Here is a 17224-nt window from a genome sequence, read left to right as displayed (position 1 = left end):
ATAGGCAGTTAAGCTGAGACCATGTTTCATCCATTCATTTTTAAATCTTTAATACGTAATAAGTTGTCTGGTACATATTATATATGCAATAAATCTTTGAACTAAATGTCCTTCTGTGCTTTAAAAACATCTCAGGTTCTGCTTAATGATTTCCAATGATTAGTCAATGTATCTTTTCAGATTTTAATCAGCAGAAAAGAAATGCCTGACTGAAGATATTTTAGGTTGGGTTTTTTCTTTAAGCCTACAAATCTGAAAGATACTTATATACCTAAATACCAACCATACACTTTCATTGAGTAGTGAGAATACAAGTAATTTTTAATTTTTCCTTTTTGTGAAGTATTTGGCAAATTACAAGAGATGTACATTATGCAATAAAAGAGACAAATGGTAAGTGTTCGTGCAAGGACAATTTTTAATTTAACTTGCAAATTAAAACATTCATTGGCAATAAACTGGGTTTCTATGATTTCTGAATTGGTAAGGGGTTTAGCAAGTGGATACAGAAAAGGCAGAAGTTGAGATGAGCTGGTTATGTTGCAATGTAGTTAGTGATAGGTCTCTGTTATTTCAAAAAGTTTGTTTCAATCAACAAATGTTTATTTAGTGTCTATTATGTGCCAGGTACTATTTGAGACACTTAGGCTACCTATAACCCCAGCATTTTGGGAGGCCAAGGTAGAAGAACTGCTTGAGGGCAGGAGTTTGAGACCAGCCTGAGGGATACAGCAACGAACAAAACAGGTCAAGTCTCTCACACAGCTTACATTCCCTAGAGCAGCAGTCCCCAACCTTTTTGGCACCAGGTACCAGTTTTGTGGAAGACGATTTTTCCAAGGACCAGGTTTGCGGGTGGGGTATGGTTTTGGGATGAAACTGTTCCACCTCAAATCATCAGGCATTAGATTCTTATAAGCAGTGAGCAACCTAGATCCCTCGTGTGCACAGTTCACAGTAGGGTTTGCACTCCTATGAGACTCTAACACCACAGCTGATCTGACAGGAAGTGGAACTCACGCGACAATGGTTGCCTGCAGCTCACCTCCTGCTGTGTGGCCCAGTTCCTAACAGGCCATGCACCAGTACCGGTCCAAAGCACAGGGACTGGGGACCCCTGCCCTAGAGTAAATGAAACTACTAATTCAACAAGATCCCTTAATTCTTTCATCTAAGAAACACTTAGTCACTATTTGCATGCAACACTGTATCTTAAAAGGAAATATGAGTGAAAGCATAGCCAACATCCAAAACCAGCCCCAAAATATAAACAAAGTACACACAAACTGGAGAAGAATCCCTAAGATCCTCTTGTGAGTGGTGTGGCAACAGGATTCTCCCTAGAGAACTGTGGCTCAATCCTTTTATCACATCTGTTTTTTTTCTGAGACAGTCTCACTCTATTACTCAGGCTGGGTGCAGTGGTGTGATCTCAGTTCACTGCAACCTCCACCTCCTATGCTCAAGTGATCCTTCTGTCTCAGCCTCCTGAGAAGCTGGGACCATAGGCACATGCCACCATGCCCAGCTAAGTTTTTGTGTTTTTCGTAGAGACAGGTTTTGCCATGTTGCTCAGGCTGGTCTCAAACTCCTGAGCTCAAGTGGTCCACATGCCTCGGCCTCCCAAAGTGCTGGAATTATAGGTGTGAGCCCCTGTGCTCAGCCGCTCTTCTCACATCTTAAGTCCCAGTGTCCATCAGTAATCACTGGATGACCTTGGTTACACTGCAAGATTCAATTCAAAATTGTCTTTGGCAAAAATTTTAAGAAGTAAAAGTATTCTTACCTTTAGAACAGAACCACTGTCGGCAGGTGTGATATACGTCAGAGTCTCAAGAGACTCTTTGGGGAGGGGCACATTATTCTCATTTAACATAGCACTAGGAAGAAAAAGATAAACTCACATCATATAGGACCTGGGTCCAGGCAGGATTTTCAAAGAAGGGGCTTAGGAAAGAAGTGCAACAAATTCATGTAGGGAAAGGTATATGAAAAAATGCTCAACATCACTAATCATCAGGGAAATGCAAATTCAAACTACGATGAGACATCATCTCACTCCAGTTAAAATGGCTTTATAATTAAAAAGATAGGCAATAACAGATGCTGGTGAGGACCCATAGAAAGGGTAACCCTCTTACGCTGCTGCTGGGAATGTAAATTAGTACAGCAACTTTAAAGAACAGTATGGATGTTCTTCAGAAACTAAAAAGAGGATGACCATGTGGTCCAGCAATTCCATTACTGGGTAAACATCCAAAAGAAAGAAAATCAATATATCAAAAAGACACCTGCACTCCCATTCTTATTGTAGCTCTACTCACCACAGTCAAAATATGGAACTGACCTAAGTGCCCACCAAGTGCTTAATGTATTATCACATGTACCCTGAAACAAAGTACATCTATAGTGCATCAATATTTTAAAAAATGAAACCGTGGACAAAGAAGTAAAGGAAATCAAGCAAACAATGTGCCAACAAATGTAGAATATTAATAAATAAGAAAAATTATAAAAATGAATTAACAACTTTGAAGCTGAAAAGTATAATTGTTTTTTAACTTCAGAGGTACATGTGCAGGTTTGTTATACAGGTAAACTTGTATCATGGGAGTTTGTTGTATAGATTATTCTGTCAGCCAGGTATGAAGCCTAGTACCCATTAGTTATTTTTCGTGATCCTCTCCCTCCTGGTGTGCTCTACCTTCTGACAGGCTCCACTGTCTGTTTTTCTCCTCTATGTTTCCATGTGTTCTCATCATTCAGCTACCACTTTACGCAGTATTTGGTTTTCTGTTCCTGTGTTAGTTTGCTGAGGATAATGGCCTCCAGCTCCACCCATGTTTCCGCAAAGGACACAATTTCATTCTATTTCATTCTTTTTTATGGCTGTATAGTATTTCAAGGTGTGTACATACCACATTTTAAAAATCCAGTCTGCCACTGATGGGCATTTAGGTTGATTCCATGTCTTTGCTACTGTGAATAATACTGGAATGAACATACGTGTGCATGTGTCTTTATGACAGAACGATTTATATTCCTTTGGGTATATACCCAGTAATGGGATTGCTGGGTTGAATGGTATTTGTTTTAGGCCTTTGAGGAATCACCCACTGTTTTTCCACAATGGCTAAACAAATTTACACTCCTACCAACAGTGTATAAGCGTTCCTGTTTCTCTGCAACCTCGCCTGTTATTGATTTTTTTTAAATAATAGCCATTCTGACTGGTTGAGTTGGTGTCTCACTGTGGTTTTGATTAGGATTTCTCTAATGATCAGCGATGTTGAATTGTTTTCTATATGCTTGTTGGCCACATATAAGTCTTCTTTTGAAAGGTGTCCAAGTCCTTTGCCCACTTTTTAATGTTTTTTTTTTCTTGTAAATTTGCTTAAGTTCCTTATAGATGCTGGATATTAGACTTTTGTCAGATGTATAGTTTGCAAAAATGTTCTCCCATTCTGTAGGCTTTCTGCTTACTTGGCTGAGTTTCTTTTGCTATGCAGAAGCTCTTTAATTAGATCTCATTTATCAATTTTTGCTTTTGTTGCAATTGCTTTTAGCATCTTCTTCATGAAATCTTTGCCCGTTCCTATGTCCAGAATGGTATTGCCTAGATTGTCTTCCAGAGTTTTTATAGTTTTGGGTTTTACATTTAAGTCTTTAATCTGCCTTGAGTTGATTTTTGCACATAGTATAAGGAAGTGGTCCAATTTCAATCTTCCGCATATAGCTAGCCAGTTATCCCAGCACCATTTATTGAATAGGGAACTGTTTCCCCATTGCTTGTTTCTGTCAGCTTTGTCGAATATCAGATAGTTGTAGGTGTGTGGCACGATTTCTGGGCTCCATTCTGTTCCATTGATCTATGTGTCAGTTTTTATACCAGTACCATGCTGTTTTGGTTACTGTAGCCCTACAGTCTCAAGTCAGGTAGCATAATGCCTCCAGCTACCTCTTTTTGCTTAGGATTGCCTTGGCTATTTGGGCTCTTTTTTGGTTCCATATGAATTTTAAAATAGTTTCTTCAAGTTCTGTGAAGAATGTTATCAGTAGTTAAACAGAAATATCATTGAATCTATAAATAACTTTGGGCAATATGACTATTTTAATGATATTGATTCTTCCTACCCATGGGCATGAAATGTTTTTCCATTAGTCTGTGTCATCTCTGACTTCGTTAAGCAGTGTTTTGTAGCTCTCCTTGTAGAGACCCTTCATCTCCCTGGAAACCAAGAAAATCCTAGGTATTTTATTTTTTTTATGGCAACTGTGAATAGGACTGCATTCCTGATTTGGCTCTCGGCTTGACTATTGTTGGTGAATAGGAATGCTAGTGATTTTTGAACACTGATTTTTGTATCCTGAGACTTTGATGAAGTTGTTTATCAGCTTTAAGGAGCTTTCAGGCCAAGACTATGGGGTTTTCTAGATATAGAATCATGTCATCTCCAAACAGGGATAGTTTGACTTCCTCGCTTCCTATTTAGATTCCCCTTATTTCTTTCTCTTGCCTGATTGCTCTGGGTAGGCCTTCCAATACTATGTTAACAGGAGTGGTGAGAAGAGGGTATCTTTTCTTGTGCCGGTTCTCAAGGGGAATGCTTCCAGCTTTTGCCCATTCAGTATGATGTTGGCTGTGGGTTTGTCAGAGATGGCTTTTATTATTTTGAGGTATGTTCCTTGAATACTTATTTTATTGAGAGTTTTTAACCTGAAGCAGTGTTGAGTTTTATCAAAACCCTTTTCTGCATCTATTGCGATAATCATGTGGTTTTTGTCTTTAGTTCTGTTTATGTGATGAATCACATTTATTGATTTGCATATGCTGAACCAACCTTGCATCCCAGGGATATAGCCTATTTGACTGTGGTGGCTAAGCTTTTTGATGTGCTGCTGGATTCAGTTTGCCAGTATTTTGTTGAGTATTTTTGCATCAATGTTCATCAAGAATACTGGCCTGAAGTTTTCTTTTTTTGTTGTGTCATTGCCAGGTGTTCGTATCAGGATGATGCTGCCTTCGTAGAATGAGTTAGGGAGGAGTCTCTCCTCCTCAATTTTTTGAAATAGTTTCAGTAGTAATGGTACCAGCTCTTCTTTGCATATCTGATAGAATTCAACTGTGAATCCGTCTAATCCTGGGCTTTTTTTGTTTGGTAGGCTATTTACTACTGATTCAATTTTGGAGCTCATTATTGGTCTGTTCAGGATTCAATTTCTTCCTGGCTGCCTTGAGAGAGTGTGTGTGTCCAGGAATTTATTAATTTCTTCTACATTTTCTAGTTTATGGGCATAGAGGTGTTTGTAATATTCTCTGATAGTTACGTGTATTTCTGTAGAGTCAGTAGTAATATCTCCTTTGTTGTTTCTGATTGTGTTTATTTAGATCCTCTCTCTTTTCTTATTAGTCTAGCTCATGGTCTGTTTTATTATTTTTTTCCAAAAAAGAAACAACTCCTGAATTCATTGATCTTTTGTGGTTTGTTGGATTTTTTTTTGAGACAGAGTCTCACTGTTTCCCAGGCTGGAGTGTGATGGTGCAATCTCGGCTCACTGCAACTCCACCTCCCAGGGTCAAGTTATTCTTGAACCTCAGCATTCAAAGTAGCTGGGATAACAGGCGTGTGCCACCCCGCCCAGCTAATTTTTGTATTTTTAGTAGAGATGGGCTTTCGCCATGTTGGTCAGGCTGGTCTTGAATGCCTGGTCTCAAGTGATCCATCCACCTCCACCTTCCAAAGTGCTGGGATTACAGGCATGAGTCACCACACCCAGTCTCATTTATCTTTTCAATGTTTTGTGTGTGTGTGTGTGTCTTGATCTCCTTCGGTTCAGGTCTAACTTGGTTTTTTTCTTATCTTCTGTTAGTTTGGTTATCTTCTGTTAGGGGTTATCTTCTGTTAGGGGGTTGGTTTTCTCTTGATTCTCCAGTTCTTTTAGTTGTGATATTAGGTTGCTAAAATTGAGATCTTTCTAACTTTTTGATGTGGGCATTTAGTGCTATAAATTTCCCTCTTTTTTTTTGAGATGGAGTCCTGCTCTGTCGCCCAGGCTAGAGTGCAGTGGTGCGATCTCGGCTCACTGCAAGCTCCGCCTCCCGGGTTCACGCCATTCTCCTGCCTCAGCTTCCCGAGTAGCTGGAACTACAGGTGCCCGCCACCACACCTGGCTAATTTTTTTTTTTGTATTTTAGTAGAGATGGGGTTTCACTGTGTTAGCCAGGATGGTCTTGATCTCCTGACCTCGTGATCCACCCGTCTCGGCCTCCCAAAGTCCTGGGATTACAGGCGTGAGCCACTGCACCTGACCTAAATTTCCCTCTTAACACTGCCTTAGCTGTGTCCCAGGGATTCTGGTATGTCATATCTTTGTTCTCACTAGCTACAAATAACTTCTTGACTTCTGCCTTATTTTTATCATATACCCAAAAGTCATTCAGGAGCAGGTTATTTCATTTCCATGTAACTGTATGGTTTTGAGAGAATTTCTTGGTCTTGATTTCTAAATTTGATTGATTGTGCTGTGGTCTGAGAGTGGCTGCTCTGATTTCAGTTCTTCTGCATTTGTTGAGGAATACTGTATGTTCGATTATGTAATCAACTTTAGAGTATGTGCCATGTGGTGATGAGAGGAATGTATATTGTTGTTTTTGGGTGGACAGTTCTGTAGATGTCTATTAAGAAAAACTTAAATCCAAAAGTTAGTTCACTGAAAGATCAACAACACTGACAAATATTTAGCTAGACTTATGAGGAAGAAAAAAGATTCAACTAATATCAGAAATTAAAAATAGTGGAGCCTCTCAGTAAAAAACAAAAAGGATTTGAAGAAAATACTATGAGCAATTTATTCCAGTAAATTAAATCACCTAGGTGAAATGCAAACATTCCTGAAAACAAATTACCAAAACTGACTCAAGACGAAATGGAAAATCTGAAAAGACTTATAACAAGCAAAGAGATTGAATCAGTAATCAAAAACTTTCCAACAACAAAAAACCCAGGACCATAGCTTCACTGGTGAACTCTACCAAACATTTAAAGAACTAACAATAGTCTTTCTCAATCTCTTCCAAAACACAGAAGAAGAGGGAACACTTTCTAAATCATTCTATGAGGCCAACATTATTACCCTGTCACCAAAGTCAAATAAAGACAATGTAAGAAAATTACAAACCAGCCAGGCATGCTGGCTCACAGCTATAATCCCCAGCAATTTGGGAGGCTGAGGTAGGAGGACTGCTTGACGCCAGGAGTTAGACAAACCTACAGACCAATATCCCTTATAAGTATATATGCAAAAGTCCTTAAAAAATGCTATCAAACTGCATCCAGAAGAATATTAAAAAGCTTATATAACACGACCGAGTAGGATTTGTTCTAGAAGTGCAAGAGTGGTTCAGTATCAGAAGACCACATCACATTAACAGAATGAAGGAAAAAATCCCACACATGAGCATCTCAATTGATGCAGAAAAAGCTTAAGACAAAAATGCAACACTTTTTCATGATAAAAACAAACAGAACAGAAGGGAATTTCCACAGTATGGTAAAGGGCATATATGAAAAACACACACACAACACTCAATGGTGAAGGACTGAAAGCTTTCCCTTTATCCCTTTCAGGAATAAAATAAGAATGCCAGTTTTTATCTCTTCTATTCAACACTGTATTGCAAGTTCTAGCCAAAGCAATCAGGTAAGAAAAAGAAATAAAAACTTCCTAACTGGAAATAAGGAAGTAAAACTATCACTATTCACAGATGCCATAATCATGTATATAGAAAATCTTATAGAATACAGAAAAAACTGGCCGGTGTGGTGGCTCACGCTTGTAATCCCAGCACTTTGGGAGGCCGAGGCAGGCAGATCACCTGGGGTCAGGAGTTCGAGACCAGCCTGGCCAACATGGTGAAATCCTGTCTCTACTAAAAATACAAAAATTTAGCTGGGCATGCTGGTGGGGGCCTGTAATCACAGCAACTAGGGAGGCTGAGGCAGAAGAATCGCTTGAACCCAGAAAGCAGAGGTTGCAGTGAACTGAAATCGTGCTGAAATTGCACTCCAGCCTGGGCAACAAGAGCAAGACTTCGTCCTTAAAAAAAAATGCAGAAAAAACCTATTAGATCTAATAAACTCAGCAGAGTTGCAGAATACAAGATAAATACACAAAAATTGGTCGTATTTCTATACACTAGCATTGAACAGTTTGAAAACAAAATTAACAACATTACAACAGCATAAAACATGTAAATACCTAGGAAACAATTTAACCAAGGAGGCAAAAGACTTGCACACTGAAAACTACAAAACACCACTGAAATTAAAGAACACCTAAATAAATGGAAAGACATCCTACATCATGTATCTGAAGACTTAATACTGTTAAAGTTACAGTACTAACCAAAGCAATCTATAGGTTCAATGTAATGCCTATTAAAATCCCAGCAGCCTGTTTTGCATAAAGGGAAAAGCTGATTCTAAAATTTATACAAAATGTCAAGAGATCCTTAATTGTCAAAAGAATCTTGGGGAAAAAAAAAACAAAGTTGGAAGACTCACACATCCTAATTCAAAACTTACTACAAAGCTACAGTAATCAAAACAGCATGGCACTGGCATAAGGACAGACATATAGATCAATGGAATAGAACTCAGAGCCCAGGACCAGAAGGAAACGACCAACTGATTGATAGGACTGCCAAGATCTAGGATAGAGACACCTGTTTATCCACAACTAAAAGAATGAAGTTGGACCCCTACCTCACAGCATATACAATTTTTCTTTTCTTTTTTTTTTTTGAGACAGGGTCTTGCTCTGTCACCCAGGCTGGAGTACAGTGGCATGAATGCAACTCACTGCATCCTCAACCTCCTGGCTCAAGCAGTCCTCCCAAGTAGCTAGAACTACAAGTATGCACCACCATGCTTGGCTAGTTTAAAAAAAAAAAAAAAAATTGTAGAGGCGGGGTCTTGCTATGTTGCCCAGGCTGGTCTCAAACTCCTGGGCTCAAACAATACTCCCACCTCAGCCTGGATTATAGGCATGAGCCACCATGCCCAGCTAAAAAAATTAACTGAAAATAGATGGAAGATCTAAATATAAGTTTCCTATACTGGAAGTTCTATCCAAAGCTATGCAACTGTTAAATATATATATATATATATATATATAGGAGTACATCATTATGATCTTGAATTTGGCAATGGTTGCTTATATAAAACACCAAAAGCAGAAGCAACCTAAGAAAAGTAGATAAATTCGACTTCATCAAAACAAATAATTTTTATCCATCAAAAAGCATCACTAAGAAAGTGAAAAGACAATCCACAGAATGGGAGAAAATATTTCGAAATCATATATCTGGTAAGAGTCTAGTATCAGGAATTGATATTCAATCAAGGACTCCTACAACTCAACAATAAAATAAACCCAATTTAAAAATGGGTAATCTATCATGGTAATTTATCATTCGGAAAAAAAAAAAAAAAAGAAATGGGGTGGGCAGGCACAATAGGTCAAACCTATAATCCCAGCACTTTGCAGGGCCAAGGTAAGAGGATTGCCTGAGGCTAGGAGCTTGAGACCAGTCTAGATAACTTAGTGAGACCCTATCTCAAAAAAAAATTTGTTTTTTAAAATTAGCTGGGCATGGTGGTGTGTGCCTGTAATCCTAGCTACTCAGAGGGCTGAGGCAGGTAGATCGCTTAAGCCTAGGAGTTCAAGGTTACAGTGACCTATGATCATGCCACTGCATTCCAGCCTGGGTGATTAAGCAATAATGTCTCTAAAAAATAACAAAATAAAGATAAAATTAAAAAATGGGCAAAGGACTTGAATAGACATTTCTCCAAAGAAGTTATACGAATGGCCAATAAACACATGAAAAGATCCCCAACATAGTTTGAAGTCAGGTAGCGTGATGCCTCCAGCTTTGTTCTTTTGACTTAGGATTGTCTTGGCCATGCGGGCTCTTTTTTGGTTCCATATGAACTTTAAAGCAGTTTTTTCCAATTCTGTGAAGAAAGTGATTGGTAGCTTAATGGGGATGGCATTGAATCTATAAATTACCTTGGGCAGTATGGCCATTTTCACGATATTGATTCTTCCTATCCATGAGCATGGAATGTTCTTCTATTTGTTTGTCCTCTTTTTATTTCATTGAGCAGTGGTTTGTACTTCTCCTGGAAGAGGTCCTTCACATCCCTTGAAAGTTGGATTCCTAGGTATTTTATTCTCTTTGAAGCAATTGTGAATGGGAGTTCATTCATGATTTGGCTCTCTGTTTGTCTGTTATTGGTGTATAAGAATGCTTGTGATTTTTGCACATTGATTTTGTATCCTGAGACTTTGCTGAAGTTGCTTATCAGCTCAAGAAGATTTTGGGCTGAGACGATGGGGTTTTCTAAATATACAATCATGTCATCTGCAAACAGGGACAATTTGACTTCTTCTTTTCCTAATTGAATACCCTTTATTTCTTTCTCTTGACTGATTGCCCTGGACAGAACTTCCAACACTATGTTGAATAGGAGTGGTGAGAGAGGGCATCCCTGTTGTGCCGGTTTTTAAGGGGAATGCTTCCAGTTTTTGCCCATTCAGTATGATATTGGCTGTGGGTTTGTCATAAATAGCTCTTATTATTTTGAGATACGTTCCATCAATACCAAATTTATTGAGAGTTTTTAGCATGAAGGGCTGTTGAATTTTGTCAAAGGCCTTTTCTGCATCTATTGAGATAATCATGTGGTTTTTGTCTTTGGTTCTGTTTATATGCTGGATTACATTTATTGAGTTGTGTATGTTGAACCAGCCTTGCATCCCAGGGATGAAGCCAACTTGATCATGATGGATAAGCTTTTTGATGTGCTGCTGGATTCGGTTTGCCAGTATTTTATTGAGGATTTTTGCATCGATGTTCATCAGGGATATTGGTCTAAAATTTTCCTTTTTTGTGGTGTCTCTGCCAGGCCTTGATATCAGGATGATGTTGGCCTCATAAAACGTGTTAGGAAGGATTCCCTCTTTTTCTGTTGATTGGAATAATTTCAGAAGGAATGGTACCAGCTCCTCCTTATATCTCTGGTAGAATTCAGCTGTGAATCCATCTGGTCCTGGACTTTTTTTGGTTGGTAGGCTACTAATTATTGCCTCAAGTTCAGAGCCTGCTATTCGTCTATTCAGGGATTCAACTTCTTCCTGGTTTAGTCTTGGGGGAGTGTATGTGTCCAGGAATTTATCCATTTCCTCTAGGTTTTCTAGTTTATTTGCGTAGAGATGTTTATAGTATTCTCTGATGGTAGTCTGTATTTCTTTGGGGTCAGTGGTGATATCCCCTTTATCATTTTTTATTGCATCTATTTGATTCTTCTCTCTTTTCTTCTTTATTAGTCTTGCTAGTGGTCAATTTTGTTGATCTTTTCAAAAAACCAGCTCCTGGATTCATTGACTTTTTGAAGGATTTTTTTGTGTCTCTATCTCCTTCAGTTCTGCTCTGTTCTTAGTTATTTGTTGTCTTCTGCTAGCTTTTGAATGTGATTGCTCTTGCTTCTCTAGGTCTTTCAATTGTGATGTTGTGTCAATTTTTTCTATACTACAAGGCTACAGTAACCAAAACAGCATGGTACTGGTACCAACACAGAGATATAGACCAATGGAACAGAACAGAGCCCTCAGAAATAATACCACACATCTACAACCATCTCATCTTTGATAAACCTGACAAAAACAAGAAATGGGGAAAGGATTCCCTATTAACAAATGGTGCTGGGAAAACTGGCTAGCCATAAGTAGAAAGCTGAAACTGAATCCCTTCCTTACACCTTATACAAAGATTCATTCACGATGGATTAGAGACTTAAATGTTAGAACCTAAAACCATAAAAACCCTTGAAGAAAACCTAGGCAATACTCAGGACATAGGCATGGGCAAGGACTTCATATCTAAAACACCAAAAGCAATGGCAACAAAAGCCAAAATTGACAAATGGGATCTCATTAAACTAAAGAGCTTCTGCACAGCAAAAGAAACTACCATCAGAGTGAACAGGCAACCTACAGAATGGGAGAAAATTTTTGCAATCTACTCATCTGACAAAGGGCTAATATCCAGAACCTACAAAGAACTCAAACAAATTTGCAAGAAAAAAACAACCCCATCAAAAAGTGGGCAAAGGAAATGAACACACTTCTCAAAAGAAGACATTCATACAGCCAACAGACACATGAAAAAATGCTCATCATCACTGGCCATCAGATAAATGCAAATCAAAACCACAATCAGATACCATCTCACACCAGTTAGAATGGTGATCATTAAAAAGTCAGGAAACAATACGTGCTGGGGAGGATGTGGAGAAACCGAAAAACTTTTACACTGTTGGTGGGAGTGTAAACTAGGTCAACCATTGTGGAAGACAGTGTGGCAATTCCTCAAGGATCTAGAAGTACCATTTGACCCAGCCATCCATTACTGGGTATATACCCAAAGGATTATAAATCATTCTGCTATAAAGACACATGCACATGTATGTTTATTGTGGCACTACTCACAATAGCAAAGACTTGGAACCAACCCAAATGTCCATCACTGATAGACTGGATTAAGAAAATGTGGCACATATACACCAGGGAATACTATGCAGCCATAAAAAAGGATGAGTTCATGTCCTTTGTAGGAACATGGATGCAGCTGGACACCATCATTCTCAGCAAAGTATCGCAAGAACAGAAAATCAAACACTGCATGTTCTCACTTATAGGTGGGAATTGAACAATGAGATCACCTGGATGGGGAAGGGGAACATCACACACCGGGGCCTGTTGTGGGGTGGAGGGAGGGGGGATAGCATTAGGAGATATACCTAATTTAAATGATGAGTTAATGGGTGCAGCACACCAACATGGCACATGTATACATAAGTAACAAACCTGCACTTTGTGCACATATACCCTAGAACATAAAGTATAAAAAAGATCCCCAACATTCTTAATCATTAGAGAAACGCAAATCAAAAGTACACTAAGGCGGGGTGCGGTGGCTACCACCTGTAATTCCAGCACTTTGGAGGGCTGGGATGGGAGGATCGCTTGAGCTCAGGAGTTCAAAGACCAGCCTGGGCAACATAGTGACACCTTGTCTCTCCTAAAAATAAAAAAAAACTTAGCCGAGCATGGTGGCGTGTGCCTGTAGTCCCTGCTACTAAGAAACCTGAGGTGGGAGGATCATTTGAGCCTAAGTTTGAGGCTGCAGTGAGTTGTGCTCATGCCACTGCACTCCAACTTGGGTGACAGAGCAAGACTCTGTCTCAAAAAAAAAAAAAAAAAAAAAAAAGTACAGTGAAATACCATGAGAGTGTAAAGAAATAAAAACCCTCACTCATTACTGGGAGGAACAGAAAATGGTGCACTAGTTGTAGAAAACAGTTTGGCAGTTCCTTAAAGGTTAAAATTAGAATTACCACATGACTCAGGAATTCTACTCTAGATGTGTAACTGAAAAACTGTTCAAACAAAAAATTGTACATGACTATTCGTAGCTGCAATATTCATAACAGCCAAAAGGTGGAAACAATCTAAATGTCTATCAACAGATGAATAAATAAACAAAATGTGGTATATCCATACGATGAAATATACAGCCATAACAGGAAATAAAGTCCTGATATATAATAGTACAGTATGGATGACCCTGGAAACATTATGCTAAGTGAAAGCAGCCAGACACAAAAGACCTCATATTACAGAATATCATTTATATGAAATGTCCATATAGGTAAATCTATAGAGACAGAAAGTAGAAGAGTGCTTCCTCAGGATTAGGGGAAAGGCAGTGCAGGGTAGATGGAGTTACAATTAAAGAGCAGGGGATTTCTTTTTGAGGTGGTGAAAATATTCTGAAATTTGTTACTGGTGGCAGTTGCATGTATCTGTACTAAATACGGAATGTACTAAAAACTACTGAATTGCACACTTTAAATGGATAAATCATGTGTTATTTGAATCAAATTTATCAATGAAGTTGTTACTACAAAAATAAATGATCTTAATAGACATTTCTCCAAAGAAGACATATACACGAAAGGATGTTCAACATCATTAGTCCTTAGGCATTTGCAAATCAAACCACAATGAGACGCACTTCATACTCACTAGGATGAGTATAATAAAAAAGGAGAATAATAAGCATTGTCAATGACACGGAGAAGTTGGAATCCTCATACATTGCTGGTAAGAATGAAAAATGTTACAGCCATTTTGGAAGACATTTGGCAGTTCTTAAGAAAGTTAAATATAGAGTTACCATATGACTGAGGAGAAATGGTGTTACTCCTAGGTATATACTAAGGAGAACTGAAAGTATATCTACCAAAAAAATTTGTATGCAAATATTCATTTCTAGCTTTATTCATAATAGCCAAAGGGTGGAAACAACTCAAATGTCCAACTGATATATGGACAAGTAAATGTGGTATATCTATACAATGGAATATTATTTAGCCATATGGAGGGATAAAGTACCAATATATGCTACAATATGGACAAACTTGGAAAATATTACATTGAATGTAAGAAGCCAGGCACAAAAGGACATGTATTGTATAAGTCCCTTGACATAAACTGTCCAGAGTAGGTAAATCCACAGAGACAGAAAGTAGATTAGTGGTTGCCAGGTGCTGGGGAAGAAGCAGAATGTGGGGTGACTGCTAATGGTGTTTCTAGACCTTAGGTAAGGTAGAAACCTTCATACTCACTATAATACTCATCCGAGTGAGTATGCAGGTTTCTACCTTACCTAAGGTCTGGAAAGGGTAAGGAGTTTCTAGACCTATGGTGTTTCTAGAACATTCTCAATGTTCTAGAATTTATTATCGTGGTAATAATTGCACAATTTTGTAAAATTACTGAGTTGTGTATTTTTAAAGAATGAATTTTGTGGTATGTGAATTATGTCAGTAAAAACTGAAAGAAAAATGATCTAAATCTACTATGGTAAAATGTTAACATGTGACATAGCTTGATATTTGGTATACAGGTATGAATTATATACTTCTCCATAGTGTCTGTATGCCTGAAATACTGCATTTTTAAAAAGGAGGTACAGTAAAACAAAACAGTGTGGTATGGCATGGGGAAAAATAGATTAACAGAGAAGGAAAACATCCTGAAATACACCCATGTTTATATAAGAACCTAGCATATTTCAAAGGATGCATTTGAAATCCTAGGGGAAAAATAGATTATTCAAAATATGAACAGCTGTTTAGAAATATAAATCTGGAAGAAAGTTGGGGTATGTTTTAGGCTCTTTCCAGCTTCAAGAGTTCAATGAAACTTCTGATGAATACAGGGCAGTCCTGTCCTCATTACCCTTCTCCTGGCAAACAAAAAATTTTGACAAGGTTGTTCTGAAAAACTTCAATAATAACAATAGTACTAGAAATGTTAGTATGAACAGTTGTTATTAGAATTTTCTTTACTTTTTTTTTTTTTTTTTTGAGACAGAGTCTCGCTCTGTTGCCCACGCTGGAGTGCAGTGGCACGATCTCGGCTCACTGCAACCTCCACCTCCTGGGTTCAAGCGATTCTCCTATCTTGGCCTCCCCAGTAGCTGGGATTACACCATGCCCAGCTAATTTCTGTATTTTTTAGTAGAGACGGGGTTTCACCATATTGGTCAGGCTGGTCTCGAACTCCTGACCTCAGGTGGTCCAGCCGCCTCAGCCTCCCAAAGTGTTGGGATTACAGGCGTGAGCCACCGTGCCTGGCCTTTTTTTTTTTTTTTTTTTTTTTTTTTTTTTTTTTTTTTAAAAAAAGGTCTCACTCTGTCACTCAGAATGAAGTGCAGTGGTGCGATCATAGCTCACTGCAGCCTCAAACTCCTGGGCTCATGAAATTGTCCCTCTTAGGTCTCCTGAGTCGCTAGGACAATAGCAGGGATCACCATGCCCAGCTAATTTTTTATTTTTAATTGTAGAGACAGGGTCTCACTATGCTGCCCAGGCCAATCTCAAACTGCTGGCCTCAAGTGATCCTCCAGCCTTGACATCTGAAAGTGCTAGGATTACAGGTTTGAGACACTGTGCCTGGTAATCAGAATTAGTTACAAGGTCAAGTTTTAATTCTAGCTTTACCCTGATCACCAATTGGTACTTTTGTTGAGTACTAACTATTACATAAAGTGCTATATACTATGCATGCTATGTGCAGTGCTATGTTGATTACGGTATCTGGAACTGAGTATGATTAATCATAAAACCCTTGACTGACTACGTTTTGAATAATAAAGAAACAGCATTTATTTGATCAACATATTTTAACATCAAGCACAGAACATTAGATTCACAGTGGTGAAGAAAATCAATTGCCATAAAGCATAGAATAAAAGCCTAACTAACAAGACAAATAAATGGCAAAATACTCATTAAAGAGAAGAAGGGCAAAAGAGACTTGGAGGGAGAAGCAAAGAAAGTTACTCAGCTACTGTGAGAACCCATGGCAAGTAAGTTGATAAAAACAAGGCCATTGTGATAACAGGATGACACCAAAGTTTACTGTAAGAGAATAATACACACTCCTTACCAGGTAACTGAAAAGATTATACATATCTTTAAGATGGTTTCTGCTCTGTTGGTTTGAATCAGTTGAAGATAAATGGGAATGTTGGGAGAATAATCAGGAACATCTTCAAATATAAAACTAGGTACTAAGTGGTCTGTAACAGATACAATAAAGTGAATTCAAGCTATCTTTCAGACAGACATCCTGAAACCATGTGGTGATAGACTGAGAAGAAAAAAAAGACAAAAAAGGTAGATAAGAACATCAATTTAATTCAGTCTATCCAGAACTGTACCTGTTTGTGGCAGCATCCTGAACATTGGCATTTTTATGACTTAATAAGCTATCTTCTTTTGTAACCTAAGAAAATGAAATATTAAAGAAAAGTAAATCTTTGTTGAGGATACTAAAGTAACAAGAAATTTACATTTCTTTCTGGTAAAAATAGAAACTTCAGTTTGCTTCAATTAAAATTAGAGGTAATCATACCTTATCTATGGAAATATCAGCAGTGCACCTAGTACAAGCCTACCCCATACCTAAATTAATAATCAAAGATTCATTTTTTATTTTGTATACAAATTCATACGATCTTACTAGATGGTTCTCAATAATGCACCCATGTTTTATTTTTTTAGAGATAGAGTCTCACTCTGTCCCC

General features: G+C 38.2%; 1 protein-coding gene across 3 annotated transcripts in view; it reads right to left on the bottom strand.

Annotated features, from left to right (window-relative positions):
• Positions 1–17224, bottom strand: part of EPB41L5 (erythrocyte membrane protein band 4.1 like 5) — a 169135-nt gene that overhangs the window by 16594 nt on the left and 135317 nt on the right. For 2 of the 3 annotated variants that reach the window (XM_050752704.1, XM_050752705.1), the window contains exons 20-21: positions 16859–16923; positions 1787–1880 (exon numbers count right to left, since the gene is read on the bottom strand). In XM_050752704.1, the coding sequence (XP_050608661.1) occupies positions 1787–1880; positions 16859–16923 (159 nt within the window). Of the gene's footprint in view, positions 1–1786; positions 1881–3357; positions 16718–16858; positions 16924–17224 lie in introns of those variants that run through there. The other variant, XM_050752707.1, reaches the window with a different exon arrangement.

Source organism: Macaca thibetana, chromosome 12 (assembly GCF_024542745.1).
Source record: "Macaca thibetana thibetana isolate TM-01 chromosome 12, ASM2454274v1, whole genome shotgun sequence".
In the NCBI taxonomy this organism is placed as follows: Eukaryota; Metazoa; Chordata; class Mammalia; order Primates; family Cercopithecidae; genus Macaca; species Macaca thibetana.
This window is presented reverse-complemented; position numbering and strand designations above follow the sequence as displayed.